General features: G+C 37.8%; 1 protein-coding gene across 1 annotated transcript in view; it reads left to right on the top strand.

Moving 5' to 3' along the window:
- The first annotated feature begins 16,311 nt into the window (after positions 1–16,311).
- LOC119796572 (myelin regulatory factor-like protein) overlaps positions 16,312–19,924 on the top strand; it is a 38,060-nt gene continuing 34,447 nt past the window's right edge. The window contains exons 1-4 of the mRNA XM_038305182.1: positions 16,312–16,442; positions 18,608–18,701; positions 19,204–19,265; positions 19,388–19,856. Of these exons, the coding sequence (XP_038161110.1) occupies positions 16,370–16,442; positions 18,608–18,701; positions 19,204–19,265; positions 19,388–19,856 (698 nt within the window). The 5' untranslated portion in view covers positions 16,312–16,369. The remainder of the gene's footprint in view (positions 16,443–18,607; positions 18,702–19,203; positions 19,266–19,387; positions 19,857–19,924) is intronic.

Raw genomic sequence — 19,924 nt, 5'->3', positions numbered from 1 at the left:
TAAAGTTAGACATGGTGTTGTTAATAAACCAGCAATCCTGCAAACTTTGTTGATTTTTTTATTTTATTATTGTGGTTTCTTTTTTTTTTCCTAGATGGCTTCAACTGTGAGGTTTTAGTAATTACTAAATTTTATAAATACAAGTTATTGTCTTTCTTTTCAAATTCTGAGTGCATGGATGAAATAAAGTTCACTTTCATGCAAAATTCAGAGGCCCCCTGAACGCCTCACACACCTGCAGTGTGATGTCAGAGCTCCTGGAAAATTTCAGTAACCGAATAAAAATATTGAGGCCAAATTAATTGGAAAGAAGTGACTTAAAGAGAAGTTGATATATATTTTTAAATATGTCTAATGTGCTGCGTTGCCGTGAACAAAACATGTTTTGGTGAGTTAGCATTTGAGCTAGTTTATGCTACAGGGTGAACCCTTTGGGGGTTTTTTCAACTACCTTTAAAAAACTTGAAAAAAAAAAAAGTTTTGTGCAGTGAAAATATGTACAATTATGTAAGTAATTGGCCCACCTGGTTCGGCTTGGTTAGCTAGCAGCCAAGCTAATACAGTAACACTGGCTACATTAGCCAGCGTATATTAGGGATAGTATTACTTCAACATCTTTTCTCATGAAGAAGTGAAACTTTAGGTAAAAATACTACTGAGTACCGAGTACCTTACTTCTGTCCTTTTAGAAATTCAAAAAGTATTTTCAGTATATACTCTTGGAAGACAAAACGCCACTCTATGCTAGCTTTATTTCAATGTTAGAATGGCTTAATAAACAAAACTTTTAAGGATTTTCTTGTGGCCTGCCATTAGATCAGGTTGTTTTATTGTATGTTTCAAATATGACAAAAAAATAATTGGTACATGTTTAAAAATATGCGGAAAGGTGAACAAAGCCAGTTCACCTCCAGTCCTGGAGTTTCCTTTTCTTTCCTTTAACGTTTCTCCAACTTCACTAATAACTTCATATGTGAGATTTTTAGATCAAATGATGACTAAACCTTTAAGATATGAGGTATAAAATTGTCTCTCCACTATTTTAAGATGATCTGATGTGGAACAGTGACGCCATGACTCTCCATGTAACACGAAGCTGACTTAAACCTTCATTTAGCCAGAATGAGTCACGGTAGCCCTTTATTCACACTCACTGGCTGATGAATGATGATGCAGATGTGTCACTTAGCAGCCAAAGATTCAATGTTTGGAAAATCAAAGATCAAATTGTCTTTAAGTTTTTTTTTTTTTTCTGTTTGCTTTAAAGAATTCATCAAGGTTAATCTAAGACTGGAATAAACAAAACAGTTTGGATCAAGGTCCTCATTACTACAGATACAGCTTTCCAGATTTCAATCGTCAGTCATTTGTTCAACTTCTTCCAGTTAAACCAAGAGTTCAAGTGGAAAAAACACAGATTGCCTTTTAAATGGAGCTTATCTGTAGGTCTACAGGTTTTCTGAAGTTCATGTAGTTCCTGTACCTCCATTTTAAAAGGATTGTTTTGGTTATTGAAACACTTAACTTAGACCTGTTGATCCCTAAAAATCCTCAACTCAAGAGCAGTTTTTGAGCAGTTAAATTACCAAAGATGTCACATTTTAATTGAGAAACGTTTCCGTCATTGCTGTCCTTCTCTACTTTGCAGGGTTGTCTTTGTAAATACATCAGGTTAATTTAAACCTGACCTACATATATATATATATATATATATATATATATATATATATATATATATATATATATATATATAAAAACACTGTGTGCAGAATTATTAGGCAAATTAGTATTTCGACCACATCATCCTTTTCATACATGTTGTCTTACTCCAAGCTGTAAAGGCTTGAAAGCCAACTACTAATGAAGTAAATCAGGTGGTGTGCATCTCTGTAATGAGAAGGGGTGGGGCCTAATGACATCAATGACATGATTATTGGGCATTATTCCCCATGAATTGAGAAGGGTCCAGTGTGAAGCGGCCAAGAAGCCATTAGCCACCGGTTGTGCCATATTTCAGAGCTGCAACATGTCTGGACTGCCGAGAAGCACAAGGTGCTCAATACTCAGGGACCTGGCCAAGGTAAGGAAAGCCGAAAAACAGGCCACCTTTGGACAAAACACACAAAACGAGACATCAAGATAGGGCCAAGAAATATCTGAAGACTGATTCCTCCAAGGTGTTTTGGTCTGATGAAGTGAGAGTGAGTTTTGATGGGCCAGATGGATGGATGGATGGATGGATGGATGGATGGATGGATGGATGGATGGATGGATGGATGGATGGATGGATGGATGGATGGATGGATGGATGGATGGATGGATGGATGGATGGATGGATGGGTTGGATTGCCAGCAAGGTTGAGGTGGGGTACTGGTATGGGCTGGTATCATCAAAGATGAGCTTGTGGGACCTTTTTGGGTTGATGATGGAGTCAAGTTCAACTCCCAGACCTACTGCCAGTTTCTGGAAGACACCTTCTTCAAAGAGTGGTACAAGAAGAAGTCGCCATCAATGAAGAAAAACATGATATTCATGCAGGACAATGCTCCGCCACACGCATCTAAATACACCACAGCGTGGCTGGCCAGAAAAAGTCTAAAAGGAGAAAAATAATGACATGGCCCCCTTGTTCCCCTGATCTGAACCCCATGGAGAACCTGTGGTCCTTCATGAAATGTTAGATCTACAGGGAGGGAAAATAGTCCACCTCTCTGAACAGTGTCTGGGAGGCTGTGGTGGCTGCTGCACGCAATGTGGATCACAAACAGATCAAGACACTGACAGAATCTATGATGGAAGGCTTTAGAGCGTCATGGTGAAGAAAGGTGGCTATATTGGTCACTGATTTGTTTGTTTTTGAATGTCGCAAATGCTTATTTCTGAATTTTTAGTGGTTATATTGGTTTACCTGGTGAAAATAAACAAATGAGATGGGTATATATTTGTTTTTTATTACGTTGCCTAATAATTCTGCGCAGTAATATTTACCTGCACACACAGACATCCTCATAAAATGGCCAAATCTAAAAAAAAACACATCAACTTCCAAAAATATGATACTTTGATATTTAGGAGTCTTTTGGGTTGATTGAGAATACAATTGTGTCCCAATAATAAAAATAATTCTCAAAAATACAACTTGCCTAATAATTCTGTACACAGTGTATATATACATATATATTTATATATAGGCTATATATATATATATATATATATAGTATCGTTTGCTTTGTTTTAGTTAGCGTTTTCACTTTCTTTAGCTTCTTTTTCTATATTTGGCCTAAAGTTTCATTTTTTGTTTTGCATCATTTCTTCCATTCTTTTCCATTAACTCAGGTCCTCTTTGGTGGACCTGCTCATTGACTCTGAAGCTTTTTTATGATCTATTTCTGTCGATTTGCAATAGTCACCCATCATGTTTAACATTTCTGTGTGAAAGCCGCCGTTAATAGTTCTGGGAGGGATTCAGGTGTTAAATTTCTCATTTAATATATCAGTCATTCAAACCCAGCTGAGGTGAGTCACACTCTCTAACACAATCGCACAATTATCCAGAACACACGACAGAACTGTGACTCATCATAGCTGCACTCATTGCTCATTAAATGAACCAAAATAGACCTCATTTATTTTATTTATTTATTGTGATTGTCGATTTAGAACTACTAAACAAAATCTACTTTTAAAGAAAGTTATCTTTTTTTAGTTCCTTATTTTACAAAACTATTGCAAGTACATAAGATCAGTTGATAAACTATGATGCAACACCTCCATCTACTGGGCAGACCTGGAACTACAGAAAAACAAAATAAATTCATTATTCAAGACGACCTGCGTTTTTCTTTTCATACCTCTTTGTAATCTGTTTACACATTTTAATCAGTTTCATAAACTGTGCTTCATACTGCATGATGCATCAGAACTGAACATCTCTGCTTCAGTTCTTTGGTCACTTTCAGGTCTTAGACAGACACATGTTATTTTGTCTTTTTCTTTTACACACAAGTGTAAAAAGAAATTTAATTTAGCACAGCTCTCTCGAGCATTCTTTAAAGTGCATTCTTGATAAAGGTAAGCAGCATTGATAAAAACACTGTGATGAAAAAAAAATATGTAAAACATACAACTGTATAGTTACAGTTCCAACTTGGGGGGGATTGTTTGTTTTTTTTATAACCCATTTTATATAGCATTTAGCAGTAAAATGGCAGCGCAGAAACAGTCAAATGGGGAAAGGTCAATGTAGCTGGTGCTGTCCTGGATTGACGATGACATCAGAGGAAGTTGGAGTTTGAGAAGATCAGAACTTTTTAACAAGGTGAATTGTCCTGGTGGAAGCTGTCATCAGACGATGGGTTTATTTTCACAATAAAGGGACGGAATTGGTCAGAAACAACACTCCGGAAAACTGTGGAGTAGAATTATGTTGTTAGTTTTGAGGAGAATCAACAATGAGCCAACTGAAAATAACAAAAACACCATGATGGCACCAACACCATCTGAACCATTGAGATGTGACAGGATCTGGTTTGGATGTTGCAGCTGAAATCTGTTGAACTATGTTATTGTCCAGCTTTGCCTGTGAAAACTGTCCTCTCAGTTCCTTCAGTTTTTCTTTCTTGGTTTTTGTTTGAGGTCTGTCCAAGGTGCAGAGACCTTTCCCAAATTCACTCTTCTTTGAGCCCTATGCCAATCCAATCCTTTTTTTCTCTCCCTTTCTTTTTCTGACAAATGTTTTAGTCGTTTACTTTCTTTTCCTTTTTGCTGGCTGTATCATATCATTAATCTGAAAATAAATAAATTAATTAATCACCAGTGGGTATTACAGGCTATTAAAGATGTTCCTCTTACCCCAAGAACCCGATCAGAGCCCCCAGACTGCCACCGTGTCGCTGTTGCAAAACCTTACAATTTTGGATTACCGACCAGCGTCAGCGGAGGGAGATGACCAACTTTTCATAAACACTGAGATTACCACCACAGTGACTTTGAAGAGGATATATATGGCAGTAAAAATGGTACTTAGTGTCACTTTAAAATTGCATACCCATGTTTCATGAATTTACACAAAACAACTAAAAATATTTGATCCTGATGAAATAAGGTTATGTACACCACGCATCACGTCTTAAGGTGTTTAGGTCGTCCTTCTTGGGCCTAAATCGAATTTCAGCATTAGTAGACATAACTGATAGGGTGCTATCTGCTGGTAGCATAAAAGAACTACCAGAAAGGCAGCTCCATTTACCAACAACCAAACAGAGCCAGACTGTATTGTGGAAAACCAACTTATTGATAAGATAAGATTATCTACAAGTACTTTAATTTCAAGTGAATCCTTCTCAGAAGATCCAATCAGAATATTAAGTAAGATGAACATTTCCGTCCCCTTACAAATGTGAACAAAGAAACAATAAAAATAAGAACCAATAAACATATTTATGTTGTCATTTAAACTGAAAGTGCCGAGACTAAAATTAGCATCACTATCACCAGAGATATCTAAATTCCTCTCCAGCTTAACCTTCGCTTAAGTAAAAACCAACCTTCATAGGTGTAACACAGGTGTTTGGTTCTGTTATGTTTTCTTTTGAGTTTTCAGTTTGACTTTGCTCCATGTTTTCTTGCTTTAGTTGTTTGATTCTTATTTTGTTGTGTTTTCCAGTTGTTTTCAGGTTTTTATTTGTTGCTCTCTGCTGCCCTCTCGTGTTCTCCTCTTTCTCTAGCTCTTTTCCTGCCTGCTCTGTTCACACCTGCTCCCAATCTGCTCGTTAGTCCTCTCTTTGTTTCACTCTCCCATAAATACACTCTCTGTTCAGTTCCTCAGGGCTGGTTCCTCGTCTAACTTCCTCCAACTCCGTCTCTCTGAGTCTTCCTCCTTGTGATTGTTTTCCCCCAGATGTCTCCATGGTTCTGGTTTGTTTGATTTTGTTTTCATGTTTGATTTTTTGGATCTTTGGGTTCCTGCCTTAGTTGTTTGTTAACTCTTCATTAATTCCACAAGAAACTCACCTCTGCTTCCCTGCCTCTGCATTTGGGTCCACAAACCTCAACCAAATCCTGACAGTATGCAACTGGAGTGAGCTACTGTCATATAAATTAAGAAATGTCATATGACATATGGCACTTCCCTCGCCTCAGACTCCTCCTCCAGCTTCTCTGGGGAAGCCAGAAATATTCCCAGGCCTGCTTAGAAACATGGTATCTCCAGAGGCCAAGCTTGTCAACCCATCTCGAAGAAAGTGCCTGGTCCTAAACAAGCAGCCACCTGTATGAGAGATTTTGTTCTTTTAGTAATGACCAGATTTTAGGGTAAGAAATTAACAAGACTGAGAAACTGAGATCCTCATCTTTTGGCTGAGATTTCGAATCCTAGCAGGCCCGTCACTGGTCTGCCTGTCGATCACCCACTCATTCCTCCCCTCTTGAAGGAGAACCTGAGATACTTAAAGTCATAGGGAAGCGGCCGTTCCAACCATTGCATTTCAGAATTCTCCCAAGTGTTGCACAACTTTACACGACTAAATAAAGAGAATGTGATTGGTCGATTATCAAAGGGGCGGGATTGTTGTGGTGGAAGGTTTGCAAGCATGTTTGGTTGTGACCAGTTTCTCTGAAGCATCTTGCCAACCAGTTAGCAACTTAGTGCTAGTAGGTTCCCAATGGGAAATTCCATTGGGACCAAGTAGCACTAAATTGGTGACTTAGAAACGACACTGTCAAGGAACGCTATGGACAGCGGAAACATGCAAGAGGAGGAGAGTTTTGTTTCGGAGGTCATGGATGAGTCTCCTCCATCATACATTTTTTATTTAGAGGAGGAAAGCGAGGATGAAGATGTTGTGGAAGAGGACGCCAGGGCGGCAGAAGCTTGGTTTGGTGTAGAAGGCTTCCAGCCGTACATGTTTGAGCCCTTGCCTCGCAACGCTGCCAGTTCTGTTAACTCTACGCCTGCTGAAGACACAGACGTCCATCCCCGTGAACACTGGGACGGAACTCAATTGTGTATATTAGCTGCAACATATGAATCAAAATGCTATGAAAAATTTGATTGACAGATGACCGTTGATAAATAATTGGCCGAATTTAGGTGTTCAGGCTGACGTATAACTAACTGGCCTGCAGAAGATAACGGAGAAAAACACCCCATAGATTTTAAGACAGGATTTTTTTTTTTCTCTAAATTTTGGGACAATATCGTCAGATAAAGAGTACATTTATATACATGATCAAGCCAGAAAGATTTTAACATTTAAATATGATTTCCCTACGACTTGAAATGAAATACCAAAGCTAGCATAATTAGGGCTAAATCAGCTTTGATAGAAAGTTATATTACTCATAGATAGAAATCTTTTGATTGATTTTACAAATATATGAGACATTATTAAGACTTTTCGTGTTAAACTGAGAAATGTTTTGTTAAAGAGAAAATACCCCCAGCAGTTGGTGAAGTTTTAGAGAAAGGTTTGATTCTTAAAAGAATAATTCCAGCAGTGTTGCTAATCTTACTGGAAAAACGATCTAGAAATAAGTAAAAATGTCTTAAATTAAGTGTATTTAACCTATGACTGGCCGAATTAAGGTGTACAAGCTGACGTATAACTAACTGTCCTGCATAAGATAACGAAAAAAACCCCACAGATTTTAAGACAGGATGTTTTATTTTTTTTAATGGAAATTTTCTAAATTTTGAGACAACATCATCTGATAAAGAGTAAATTTCTATACATGGTTAAGTCAGAATAATTTGACATATAAATATGACTTCCCTACGACTTTAAAGTTAAGGCAGGCCTGCTTTTTAGGTCCTGCTCTTATGTGATTACCCTCTTTAAAAAGAAATAGATTATATATAATAAATTATTTTAAGTGAGCTTTTATTATCTTTTATCTAAACTCGACTCAAATTAATGACATTTTGTTATTTACCTCTATAAATAACTGTCATTCATTCATTACAGAGCAAACTTTCTGTGTTATTGTGGATGTTTCTCATTTATTCGGCTAAAGAAACGAGACAAATTACTGCGGAATGATCTTTATATCCTTAATGTCAGTTGGTTTGGATCATTTCACAAGCTTCAAATGATTTTAAAAATATTTATGATAGATATGAAAACTGTGTTTGCTGTAGCTTTTGTATGTTTCTTGTTATAAAAGAATACTCTATATGTCATAGAGTCATAATCTATTATAATGGAGGCAGAATTATGTGTGTGTGCCTCCAGGAAGACAACTGGCTGTTTTATGACTGCGTCAGATGAGTGAACACCTTTTACCTTTTCTTGTTTAAAGCTCAAAGTCCATCTGACCGACGCAGGCGTTCCACAGATACGAACAACAAACCGAATTTAAAGAAAAGCAGCAGGAGGAAGTGAATCTGCCGGTTGGAACCTCAGAAGAAGAAGCCTGATATCGGGCCCTTTTGGTTATCTTAATTCTGGAGCTGAAACTGCTTTCACACATGGATGGTACCTGAAGACAGGCTGGTCGGATAAAGATTGCCTCTGTCTGCCTGGCTGGCAGCCATTTTGGAGACGAACACAGGTGTGTTTGAGCAAACATGTTTAGCTGATCTGAGTTTAAACAGGATGGTTTTATCAGTGTTTAGAGGAACAGTGAAGCCTTATAGCTGAAACAAAGAGTCACTATTTCAAATTTTTTTTTAACTATTTTAAACAGATAATTAAGCCAGAATTGACAAAACATTGGCTGTTTGTGTTAAATCTCAACCTAGCTGGTTATGTTAGGTAATTTTTCAACATCGACCTACTGGTCGATGATCCATCTCGTCTTTGAACTCCATCTGTAGTTTAGGCAACATCTATGTTTGATATAATTTCTATTATGTAATTTTACATCAACCACCGCATAGCTGAGTGCAGTTAGACCCACAGAAATAAATCATTTGCAGAGTTTAAGTTTCCTACTTTCCGTTCAGGTTGTTTGTCGCCAATGAAGAGGTTTTGTCAAACAGTAGAAAAGGCAGTTTGTTCAAAGGCTGATGACATATGAAAGACTTTTGTACCCAGGATGATGAAGAAGGGGGTATTTGTTGGCGGTTTGTAGAGGAGGGTGTGTTTAGTAGGTAATGATTGGACACAGGAAAGAAATGGACATTGATGGTTAAAAACACAAAAAAAGTTTAATTAAAGGCCATGAAAGCCTGCAAAGTTTGGGACATTAAAACTCTGAGAGCCTTAAGACTGAGTCCAGACTGACTGCTGTGTGTTTTAAAGCTTTGATAGAGATTTGATGGTTGAGATCAATGTCAATAGAAAAAAATCTAAATCTAGATAACTCTTTTTTTTTCTTAAAATAAATGCATTTGTTCTTGGATTGAGGAGGTAAAAGAGACATTTTGCCAATGGAAAAAGACAATTTACATTTAAAATAAGAAAACGCAATTGGTTTGTATTATTTTAAGTACATGTTATCTAATTATCTTATATAAGAGTGAAATACTCATTCCATTGGCAAACTATCTAATTAACCTACTCAGGTTAAGGTTAAATACACTTAAATGAAGAAATTTTTACTTATTTCTAGATCGTTTTTCCAGTGAGATTAGCAACACAGCTGGAATTATTGATTCTTTAAGAATCAAACCTTTCTCTAAAACCTCACCAACTGCTGGGGATATTTTCTCTTTAATAAAACATTTCTCAGTTTAACACGAAAAGTCTTAATAAAGTTTCCTATATTTGTAAAATCATTTATAAGATTTCTATCTATGAGTAATATAACTTTCTATCAAAGCTGATTTAGCCCTAATTATGCTAGCTTTGGTATTTCATTAAAGTCGTAGGAAAATCATATTTAAATGTCTAATCCTTCTGGCTTGAACATGTATATAAATGTACTCTTTATGTGACGATATCGTCCCAAAATTTAGAGGAAAAAAAAATCCTGTTTCAAAATCTGTGGGGGGGTTTTCCGTTATCTTATGCAGGCCAGTCGGTTATACGTCAGCCTGAACACCTAAATTCAACCAATCATATATCAACGGTCATCTGTCAATCAAAAATTTTTCGGTCATAGCATCTTGATTCATATGTTGCAGCTAATATAAGCAACAAGTTGAAGTAAGAAATAAGAATGATTTCCTTTCCCATTGAGTTCCATCCCAGTGTTCACGGGGATGGACGTCTGTGTCTTCAGCAGGCGTAGAGCTAACAGAACTGGCAGTGTTGCGAGGCAAGGGCTCAAACATGTACGGCTGTAAGCCTTCTACACCAAACCAAGCTTCTGCCGCTTTCGTCCCCGCTTTCCTCCTCTAAATAAAAAATGTATGACGGAGGAGACTCATCCACGACCTCCGACACTAAACTCTCCTCCTCTTGCATGTTTCCGCTGTTCATAGCATCTCTTGACAGTGTCGTTTCTAAGTCACCAATTTAGTGCTACTTGGTCCCAATGGAATTTCGCATTGCTACCTGGTTAGCGAGATGCTTCAGAGAAACCGACCACAACCAAACTTGCTTGCAAACCTTCCACGACAACAATCCCGCCCTCTTAATAAACAAGCAATCACATTCAATGACCAATTCACACTCGTGTAAAGTCGTGCAACACTTGGGAGAATTTGGAAATGCAACGGTTGGAAGAGCCATTTCCCTACAACTTGAAGCTCCTCTGTTTTATGTCTGTTGCAGTGAGAATCTAATAACTGTGAATCCACGAAATGAATAAAAATCTAAAGTGAAAGGGCAACTGCTAACTGGAAACAAGCTAGCCATGCTAGCATCGCAATAATTTAGCTAACAATCAATGGGTTTGCTCTCTGTAAGTCTTGGTTAATCTGCCATTTTGTATTCTTGACCATTTTAAGTAATGTGAAGCTAGATAATGAAAGAACTGTCAATCTTCATTGGGCTGCTTTCTGTCTTTAATCATTTCTGCTCAAACACCACCATATCCCAGTAATGCATCCAGCTCATTGCTTATTTTCATTGGGGGAAAAAATTCAACTATTTTTGGCATTTACTAAATAATATTTAGTTAGTTTAGCACAATTGATTCATGTTAGCAGGGCAGGACATAAAACAATTGTGTTAAAGTAACTAAATTTTACTTAATATGATTAAGTCAAATGCAATAAACAGTTGCATTATTTTTCTCAGTGAAGCGTTAATGCTTACTTAAATAAAATAAGTGTTAAAAATAAGCTTATAAAACCTCCATGCATTCTCTTTAGGTCCCATGCCATTTCTAAAATGATTAAGGTTGAGAACCTCTTTGGTCTTCAGTAAGAAAATATTGTTTTAGGACCACATTCTTTAAATTTTGATTGACACTAAGTCGTTATATAAATTATGCTAAAATAGAAATGTGGGCAGTAGGAACCTAGATCTCCTGAAGCCTGAGGAGGAAAGTGTTTCTAACATCTTCATTGGGAGATGCTCCAGAAGGCTTCCTGACCCACCATCCTCCCATTTCATAGGAAATATCTCCTCACCTTATACTGAATTTGAAGCCAGGGTTCCAGTTAATTTTTTTCCCACTTTGGTGAGTTTTGAAATGTCCCTTTAATAACAGCTTGGTTACCAATTAGGGGGAAGCCTCCACAGATCCGTCAGAAGGTCCTTCAATTGTTCTCCTTACATTGTATCACTTTAGGTGGAAAGAAACTTAGTATATGAGTTATTTCAATTCAATTCAGTTTACATGTCATCTTAAGGCACTTTACAGTTCACCAGATCATCCCGTCAAATTGATTAAAACTTTTCTATCTAAAGAAAACCAGTCGATTGCATCGACTCATTGACTCGGATGCAATCCCTCACACTAAGCATGCTTGTAGCAACAGTGGAGAGGAAAAACTCACCTTTTAAAAGGAAGAAACCTCCAGCAGATCCAGGCTCAGTGTGAGCGGCCATCTGCCGAGGCCGATTGGGGTTCAAGGAGACAGAAGCAGAGATACAAAAAGCAGCTGTAAAAGGCGGCCCCGTCCAGGAAACACACAGCCAGGCAGACGAGCTCCGAGCCAGCTCCCATGCCAGAGGATGAAGAGAGCACATCCAGATAGTCACAGTTAGAGAAACAGGACTACACTGGAAAAACAGGATGATCTCCAACATCTATAAACAAAGGTGTTGATGGCAGCAGCACAGCTGATATTTCTCTCCAGGATGGAGTCACAGCCAAACAAGAACAGATGAGTTATTTGGAGAGATTACTCTAAATTTTAAAGGTGAAAAGCTAAAAATATTAAAAATAAAATAATTCTAATTAAAACATAATTATATGGATGAGGAGCTGTGAATTGGTTGTTTAGTGGTGGAATGGTCATATTCGGCTTTACAATCCAGAGAGCCGGTTTTACTTTCAGTGCAAATACATACAACACCTTTTGCACCAAAGAAAAAATATGATGTATAAGTTTTTTCAATATCTACTATAGTATTCCTGTTTAAAAAAACAAAAACGTTTTATTTCTATTTGTGGAAAAAAAAAAACCATAAAAACAAGATGGAAGATTTTCTTCTATGTGATGTTTATGAAAATGATAAGAAGTACAGATTTAGAAGTATGGTTGTGCTTAAAAGTTTCCTAACAAAGAAAATGAGAAGTAGTAATGACAGTAGTAATTAAAACTAGAAAAAGCTGTTTCGGAGAAACATCAAAGTGGGAATGCTTTTGCTGAATGAAAAACCTGAAATTACCTGAAGAACATATGAAAATGTGATAGGAAGTCATCAGAAACTTCAAACTGCAGAAAACAATTGAATCATCTGAAGATTTTGTAGGGTAGAATCATTTGGCAGTAAAATGGCAAAAACAAACTCATCTTAAAAGCTGCACAGCCAAACCATACATGATATCAAAAAATGTCTTGAATGTGGGCACTAGAAGGGTCTTAATATAATGTCTCCCAAGTTTCTAGAAAAATGTATAAAGAAATTTTGAAGGGGGGTTTACCTACTTTACAGAAACATGTCAGGCGTGTTATGAATTAGCAGCAAACAGAAAAGCTTAATTCCTGTCCAGAAACAGAGCAGAATGAAGCCAAAGTTCACAACATAGGCTGAAAAGTATGAAATTAGCTGAAGTAGAAAATAAATTACAAAGAAAAACTTTAATCTTATCTGGTTGAAGAAAAAATTAGTAGCTTAAGGATGAGAAGTAAAATGTTGAGGACGATGGTATTGAATAAGTATTAACATTTTGAAATCATATGTGGAAAGGTCAAGACTTGGCAAAACAATTGAAAAATTATTTAAAATGTGTCAGTTGATCAGCATAAAGAAAACAGTGTCATCCTTAGAGGATTGAAAATCTACAAACCTATGTGCAAGACTGACCATGAGAAGCAGAGGAAGGACAGAGAGAGAAGCTTATAGAAAGAGAGCTAATACCATTTAAGGAGCTGAATTTATAAAAAAAAATTGAACCTGCATGTTACGAGCCGCTGTGTTAAAGACAGCACCGTTGGCAGGCTTAGGCTGCATGTTACAAGGTTAGCAGATGCTTTATTACAGTGTAAATCTTAGAACCTGATTAAGAAATATGCACTGAGGTGTGTGGTCAACAGGCCTTGGTAGTGTAATTTGAAGAAATTGTTTGACTTTGGGTCATAGCTACGAGCCATACGGCACAATGAATGAGTGTATGTAAGAAATAGGCTTTTATTTTGTAGAGTCCCTTTAGTCTTATTTCGAAAGTCTATCATTGATGTGTGTCAAGGGAAGGGTCATGCCCAGCAGTGATATAGAATCCATTTCTAAATATGAAATCACTGGTTTTCCATGTTATTGGGTGAATAGATGTTGTATTAGAGCGTAAATGGGAGACTTTTATTGTGAAATTTGCTCTGGGGTATGTTTTGAAAAGGTCCCTAGAGTCTAATAGAAACAAGCTGGTAGAGTTTGGTTCATAATGCTGAGCCATTTGCATCAATTAATAGGCGAGTATAATATAGAGGCTTTTATTGTGTAGGGTCACTGGAGTCTTATTTTGAAAGTCTAGCAGGGTTGTGTGTTGAGAAAAGGGTCAGACCCAGCAGTGATACTTGATGACTTTCCAATCGTTAAATAACTCTTTTCCCTTGTTATTAGGGCAGTAGATAAAGTGGCAATGGGAGGCTTTTATTTTGAAATTTTCCATGGGGTGTGTTTTGAAAACCCCCTGGAGTCTCATTTTTAAAAAAGTGGTTGAGTTTGGGTCATAATGTTGAGCCATATGCTGGGAAAAAAATATGAGTTTAATTTAGGGGCTTTTATTTTGAAGGGTCCCCGGAGTCTTATTTTGAAAGTCTATCAGGGTTGCGTGTGAAGGGAAGGGTCATGGCCAGTAGTCATATTGTATCCACTTCCTAATGTTAAATCAGTGTTTTCTCCCTCCATTAGATTAAAATGTGCTATTTAAAGTGGTGGAGGTAAAATCTCTTTGAAGCACGGTAACCTTGACAACGCTTAACGAGCCTGTCAGTGACAGAGAGACATGCGCATCACTTTCGTTCCTTTCCTCTCAGGCTTTTTTGAATGGGAATAGCAGCTCTGAACAAACGAGTGCTGAAGACAAACCGTAAATAGTATCCAAAAAATTCTTTCAGTCTAAGCGACAGCTATCCTTTGTCTCCAATTGGGGTAACTTTCATGGCTGTAGCTCATTCACAGCCTTAATGGGAAGGAGAAATATAAAGGTTTGTAAATCCTGCTGGTCTCATTGAATAACATGCAGAACAATGGTAGAGCAGAACTCTCAAAAGCAAAACTTTCCCTCCGAACAAACGAGAGGTGAGCCAAAACCGTATTAGGTATTCAAAAAATTCTTTCACCGTGAGCGTCAGCCGTCTTTGGACTACAACTGGTGTAACTTTCATATTTCTACAATATTTCGTCTAGGCGTGGTGACGATGTAAAAAAGTGTATAATTGTCAAAATCTTGATTTTGGGGTTCGGACAGATTTGTTACCCCCCGAACAAACCTTTTTCCTAGCTAAACGATAAAAGATATCGACACACTTCCTTCAATGTGAGTGCTAGGAAGGTCTGAGGAACAACTTCCACAAGGCTCGTGTTGCTACGTCAAACGGTTCCCGAATGGGAGCGATACGAAAAAGTCAGTTTTTCTGAATTTTCAGTTCGGATTTTCAGAGAGCTCTCATTGGATTTCTATTGGAGAAGTGTGGACTTCTTCGTGGTCTGGGACAAACTGTCGAAAAAACCGTAAATGCCACACAAATGAGGGTTACATTTCCTGAATCCTGACAAAAATCCCTACGTTTTGATGTAAAATTTATCTAGATAGAGTAAAAAATGAACGAGTGAGTTGAAGCTGTTCGGCATGAGTGAAATGTTTGAAAACGCTAGAGTGGCACACTCTAGCAGCTGAACATTCCGTCCATAGACTTCCATTATAAATTTGAAAATCTGTAAAAATTGTTTAAAAGTTTGAAGCTTCACTGAAGCAAAACTGTAAAAGTTAGCTGAAAGCCGAGTTAAACAGTAATAGCAGAAAGATACGGAAACATTTTAAAAGTTGAATGGTGTTTCTAGCTGAAAGCATGCTGAAGTAGGTAAAGGGCAAAGTAGCTGAAGATTTAGTGGAATTTTTGAAGTTTTACATGCATTTCAATGGGGCCAAAAATCGCAGAAAAAGCTGAATATCGCGAAAACTGTGAACAATATCTTTACCAAAAGTCATAGCATAACTCTCCTGAACAAGCTGAACGTTTTGATACCAAATTTGTTTAAATCAGCTGAAAACTGTTGAACTAGTTAAACGAAGAAAAACCTACGGAATAATAATAAATATAAACAGAAAAACAATAAGTGGGAATGCATAAGCATTCCCACTTGATAAGACAATGTGTATGTATGTATGTAAGAAAAAAATAAATGTATATAAAAATTATTTTTGCGTTTATATTTAAAAGAAGTTGTTGGCTTTTTCTAATCATTTTAGGCCAAAGGAAGGTCTAAAGAGCTGCAGGTTACAGACTTATATTATAGAAAAACCGCTACACGTCTGTATGGAACAGAGAACCGTATTAGAGAGAAAAGGTTTTCATTGGGTGGATCTTGTAAAATGACTAGATCTAGATACAGATGAAACATATATATACTCTTAATGAGCTCAACTTATATTTAATAAAAGGTTCTAACCTTGAACTTTGGATCTTTATCTAATTGTGTTGGATCATCAGGACATAGAGTCTGGGACTCTGAAAGGAAAAAGTAAAAGAAGTCTCCTAGTCTCAAACTAGTACTCAGATCTTTATCCTCCCATACATTTAGATTTACATTTGTCTAAAGTTTTGCTAATGCATTGTGACATTCTAAATCTCACCATCAGCTCTAGCTGCAGGTGGAAATCTTCCTCCTGCACACATCAGGACAGCACCGCCCCGTGCATGGCAGCATGGAGCCTGGACCCATTGGGCCACCGCTACAGGTGCTTGGAGAGAATGAGGCGCTGCAACAGTTCTTCAGCGGTGAGATGTTCCAGCATGCATTAAATGTTGATGGGGTTTAGAGGGGATACCATGACTCTAAGGTTGTCCAGTGGCCCTTAAAGTAGTGACAAGCTGAATGCTGCTTTAAGTTTTTCAGGTGACTTTATGTAGTTTTAAACATTCTCCATGCAGATCAAAGTTTTATGCATTTTTATTAACAATCATCTTTTCTAGATGCTTATTTATGAGAGTCTGAGACCTTTTGAACCTACTTGTGTTAAGTTCTGGCTATGTGTGGAACTTTCTGGTATTTTTGAGAGGTCAGTGCTGCCATGAGTTGTTAGAATGCAAGATTACTTTTGATTTAGTTGCCCTCAAATAAACTGAAGCTGTATTGAAGGCAGATCTGAAATAGAAGCCTTAGAAGAAGGTTTCTAGGAGATGTAGTTGTCTTGGAGAGGAAGTGTCTCATGACCATCGGGAGGTTTTACTTTATATTACAACGTAAGGTTTTCAAGATCTCTTGAATAATTCCTGGGGCTACTGGGAGCTTGGAGTGGATGTCTAAGGGCTCTTTTAGGTTTGTGTTTACTTTCATGCCAGTATTTAGTTTTTTGGGGGGTATTTCTGCCTCTGAGGTACTCAGGACTGTGTTTTACGAACTTTGATCAGTCATTTTTTAGTTGCTGAGGTGCTTGTCATATGTAATAAAACCAAATGCAGTGTGTGTGGTTCAGATCTCTGAACAGAATGGACTGTAGTTACAAAGAAGTGGTGCAAACCTTAAGTTATAGTTTTGAGCATTCGCAACTAAGGTTGACAATGCCATTCTCAAAGGAACATCCAACATGCGACCATTGTACAACAAATCTCATCTTGATCAAGTACTGCAAGAACCTGCTAATGATCATTTAATGCAAGTTAGGTTGGAAAAGAAACATTCAAGACAAGTAGCAAGGTTTCCCATCCCTGGACCAATATATGATTTAGAATTGATTTAGATTAAAAAATAAGCAGGTGACATCTAATGTCTGGTTCTTCAATGGGTATAAGTGATCTTATAAGAAGAACAGAACGTCATTACCTTGTGAGTTCTTTGGGGGTTTACAGAATCTCCAGGAAGGTTGTATTGCTCATTGTAAAGTTGATGTAATGTCAAGGGGTGTGTAGAAATGGCTTTACATTTTCTAGTTCTTTGTGGAAATAAATCCAGTCCTCCGAAACACCTGAATCAGCGTTCAGTCATTCACCTGCCCAGAGGCCAATCATTTGACTCAGGTGTTTTGGACAGGGGCTATTGAAGGTCCCAGGATGCATACCTGAAGAACTGGACTTGGACACCTCTGTTTTGAAATCCTTAAGCAGGTTCTGGAGCAGTGGCATTTAAATCCAGTCCTTGGGGAACATAGTCCTGCAACACATTCTCATTTTAAGGCTTGGTCAGGTAAAACAACAAAAGTAGCTGGCTGGAGGACCTCGCCTATTCAGCCAGGCAAACGATCCCCTTTACTTACCTCCCTTTCAGACACTTAGATGGGTAAGGGGCTTTGTAGGCTAATAAAATAAGCCAAATGACCCCCATTTCATAGGGATGGACCCTTTCATCCTTTTCTATTTGCATGTTTCCAAAACAAAAACAAGGCTTTTTTTTGGCTACTGTATAAAACCTCGAACTCAATGCTATTTCTGACATTTTGAATTGAAAAAGCTTCCTTGATGGGAAGCCAAACGTCTTCAAACTTGGAAACAAATTCCAGTGGATTGTCTTTTTTTGAAAGTTATCTGATAATAGATTTTTCCGGCCACAGTTGTTACACTGTAATACCACTGTTCTGGAGTCTAGTTAGTCTTAAAGATGGTTTTACATCAGAGCATACCACTGATCATCCATGATGTTAGATGAAGTAGGGAAAGTTTTTGAATTTGTGTCAATTTCTGGTCATGATTCCAGGTGTCTATCTGAATAACTGTAGCATACTAGAGACGGATAAATCATTAAATGATGATGGGGAGTTTTGTTTGTAGACAAACTGTTCAGCATAAGCTCTGGGGCTCCTGAAAGGTTTGTTTTGGTAGATTGGTTGCCACTGAAGTTTGGAGGAAGTTTGATAGGTTGATATTTTAGTCTCTTTTTAAGTGTAAATTTATGTATTTCTCATTCACCGTATTCTCTTTGAAACCAATCCATTCTTTCCATATATTAGGTCAGGACGTCAGTAGTGTGTTGGACAGCTCGGTTGCCGTAGATACCAGCATCCTGGAGCAGTACCTCAGTAACGACATGGACCCAAGCAACTTGTAAGTTTCAAAGACTGCGATGACATCACTTAATAAAATGCTCAGTGAGATGCCTTCTAGTGATGATTCAGGAACCAATGACACACATCAAGTTTTGACTGGAAACAAGTTAAAGAAATTGAATACATAGAATAGAAAGTGGTTTTAAGTTTAAGATGTTTGGTTAACAACAATGACTGATGATACTTAAAGTTTTCAGGAGACCCAGAAACCTGTTTATGAATGCTAAATGCTAAAGAAAATATAGCATGGTTTTGGTTTAAATTTACTGGAAAGAACCAGACTCTTTTAATTGCAGCTCTCTGAGAATTTCTTTTATTATGGGAAACTCACTGCTGTCATATCTGATCATCTGCTCTGTTATATAAAATCCATAAATGTAACACTAACTTTGGTTATCTGATAAGCGAAGATTGTCAATAAGATACGGCTCTATTTAGGGCGAACGCTCAGCCAAAAAGCTTGATCACTGACAATAGGTTGTTTTTGCTCTCTGTTTCAGTATGCTTCCTGAATCTCCTCCTGATTCAAGCTCAGAGGCTTATTCTCCTGCACAGATACCAGGTAGATTAATGCATGATAAATATAACCGTTTTTTTGTTCCAGTTAATGTACGGAAACACAGGAAATGTTATTTATTTGTTGGTTTGCTTCACTCTAATGTTGTTTTTTTTTCCTACAAACAGACGTTGGGTATGAACAGCCCTGCTTGACCGTCAGTCCAGAGGCGTTTCCACCGGCAACACTCCCCACCTCCTGTCACTTTAAGGATCGCCGCTCCGCTCATCCCAACTCTGACCAAATCATCCGGCCCCCTTACTGTCGATTAAAAGATGGAGGCTCTGCGCCATCCCACTGTAACTTTATGACCTACAACCAGCTCTGTGATTCTGGTCTCACAGACATTGACATCAAGTCCAGAACTTCTCCTGACCCACCCATTCTACCGGTTAATCAGGACACCAACCGCCCACCTGAACGTTACTTAAATTCAGGAAACGTTTTGCAAGGTTACACGCCGACCACTCCCTCTTCTCCATCCTTAACTCCTTCCAGTACCTACATTTCCCCCATGACTGATGCAGCTATGGTCCAAAATCTACAAGTGTCATCTTCACCCTGTGCGCTTGGCTCACTCTCCACATCACACACCTGGTGAGGAAACTTTTGGTGTTTGGTCATTCTTGTGTTGGGAGTCCTGTACATACAGTCTGTGTACCACA

The sequence above is a fragment of the Cyprinodon tularosa genome, unplaced genomic scaffold (genome assembly GCF_016077235.1).
Source record: "Cyprinodon tularosa strain WSP-4 unplaced genomic scaffold, ASM1607723v1 ctg552, whole genome shotgun sequence".
In the NCBI taxonomy this organism is placed as follows: Eukaryota; Metazoa; Chordata; class Actinopteri; order Cyprinodontiformes; family Cyprinodontidae; genus Cyprinodon; species Cyprinodon tularosa.
Note: the sequence above shows the minus strand (reverse complement) of the source record. Positions and strands in the feature narration are given on the sequence as shown.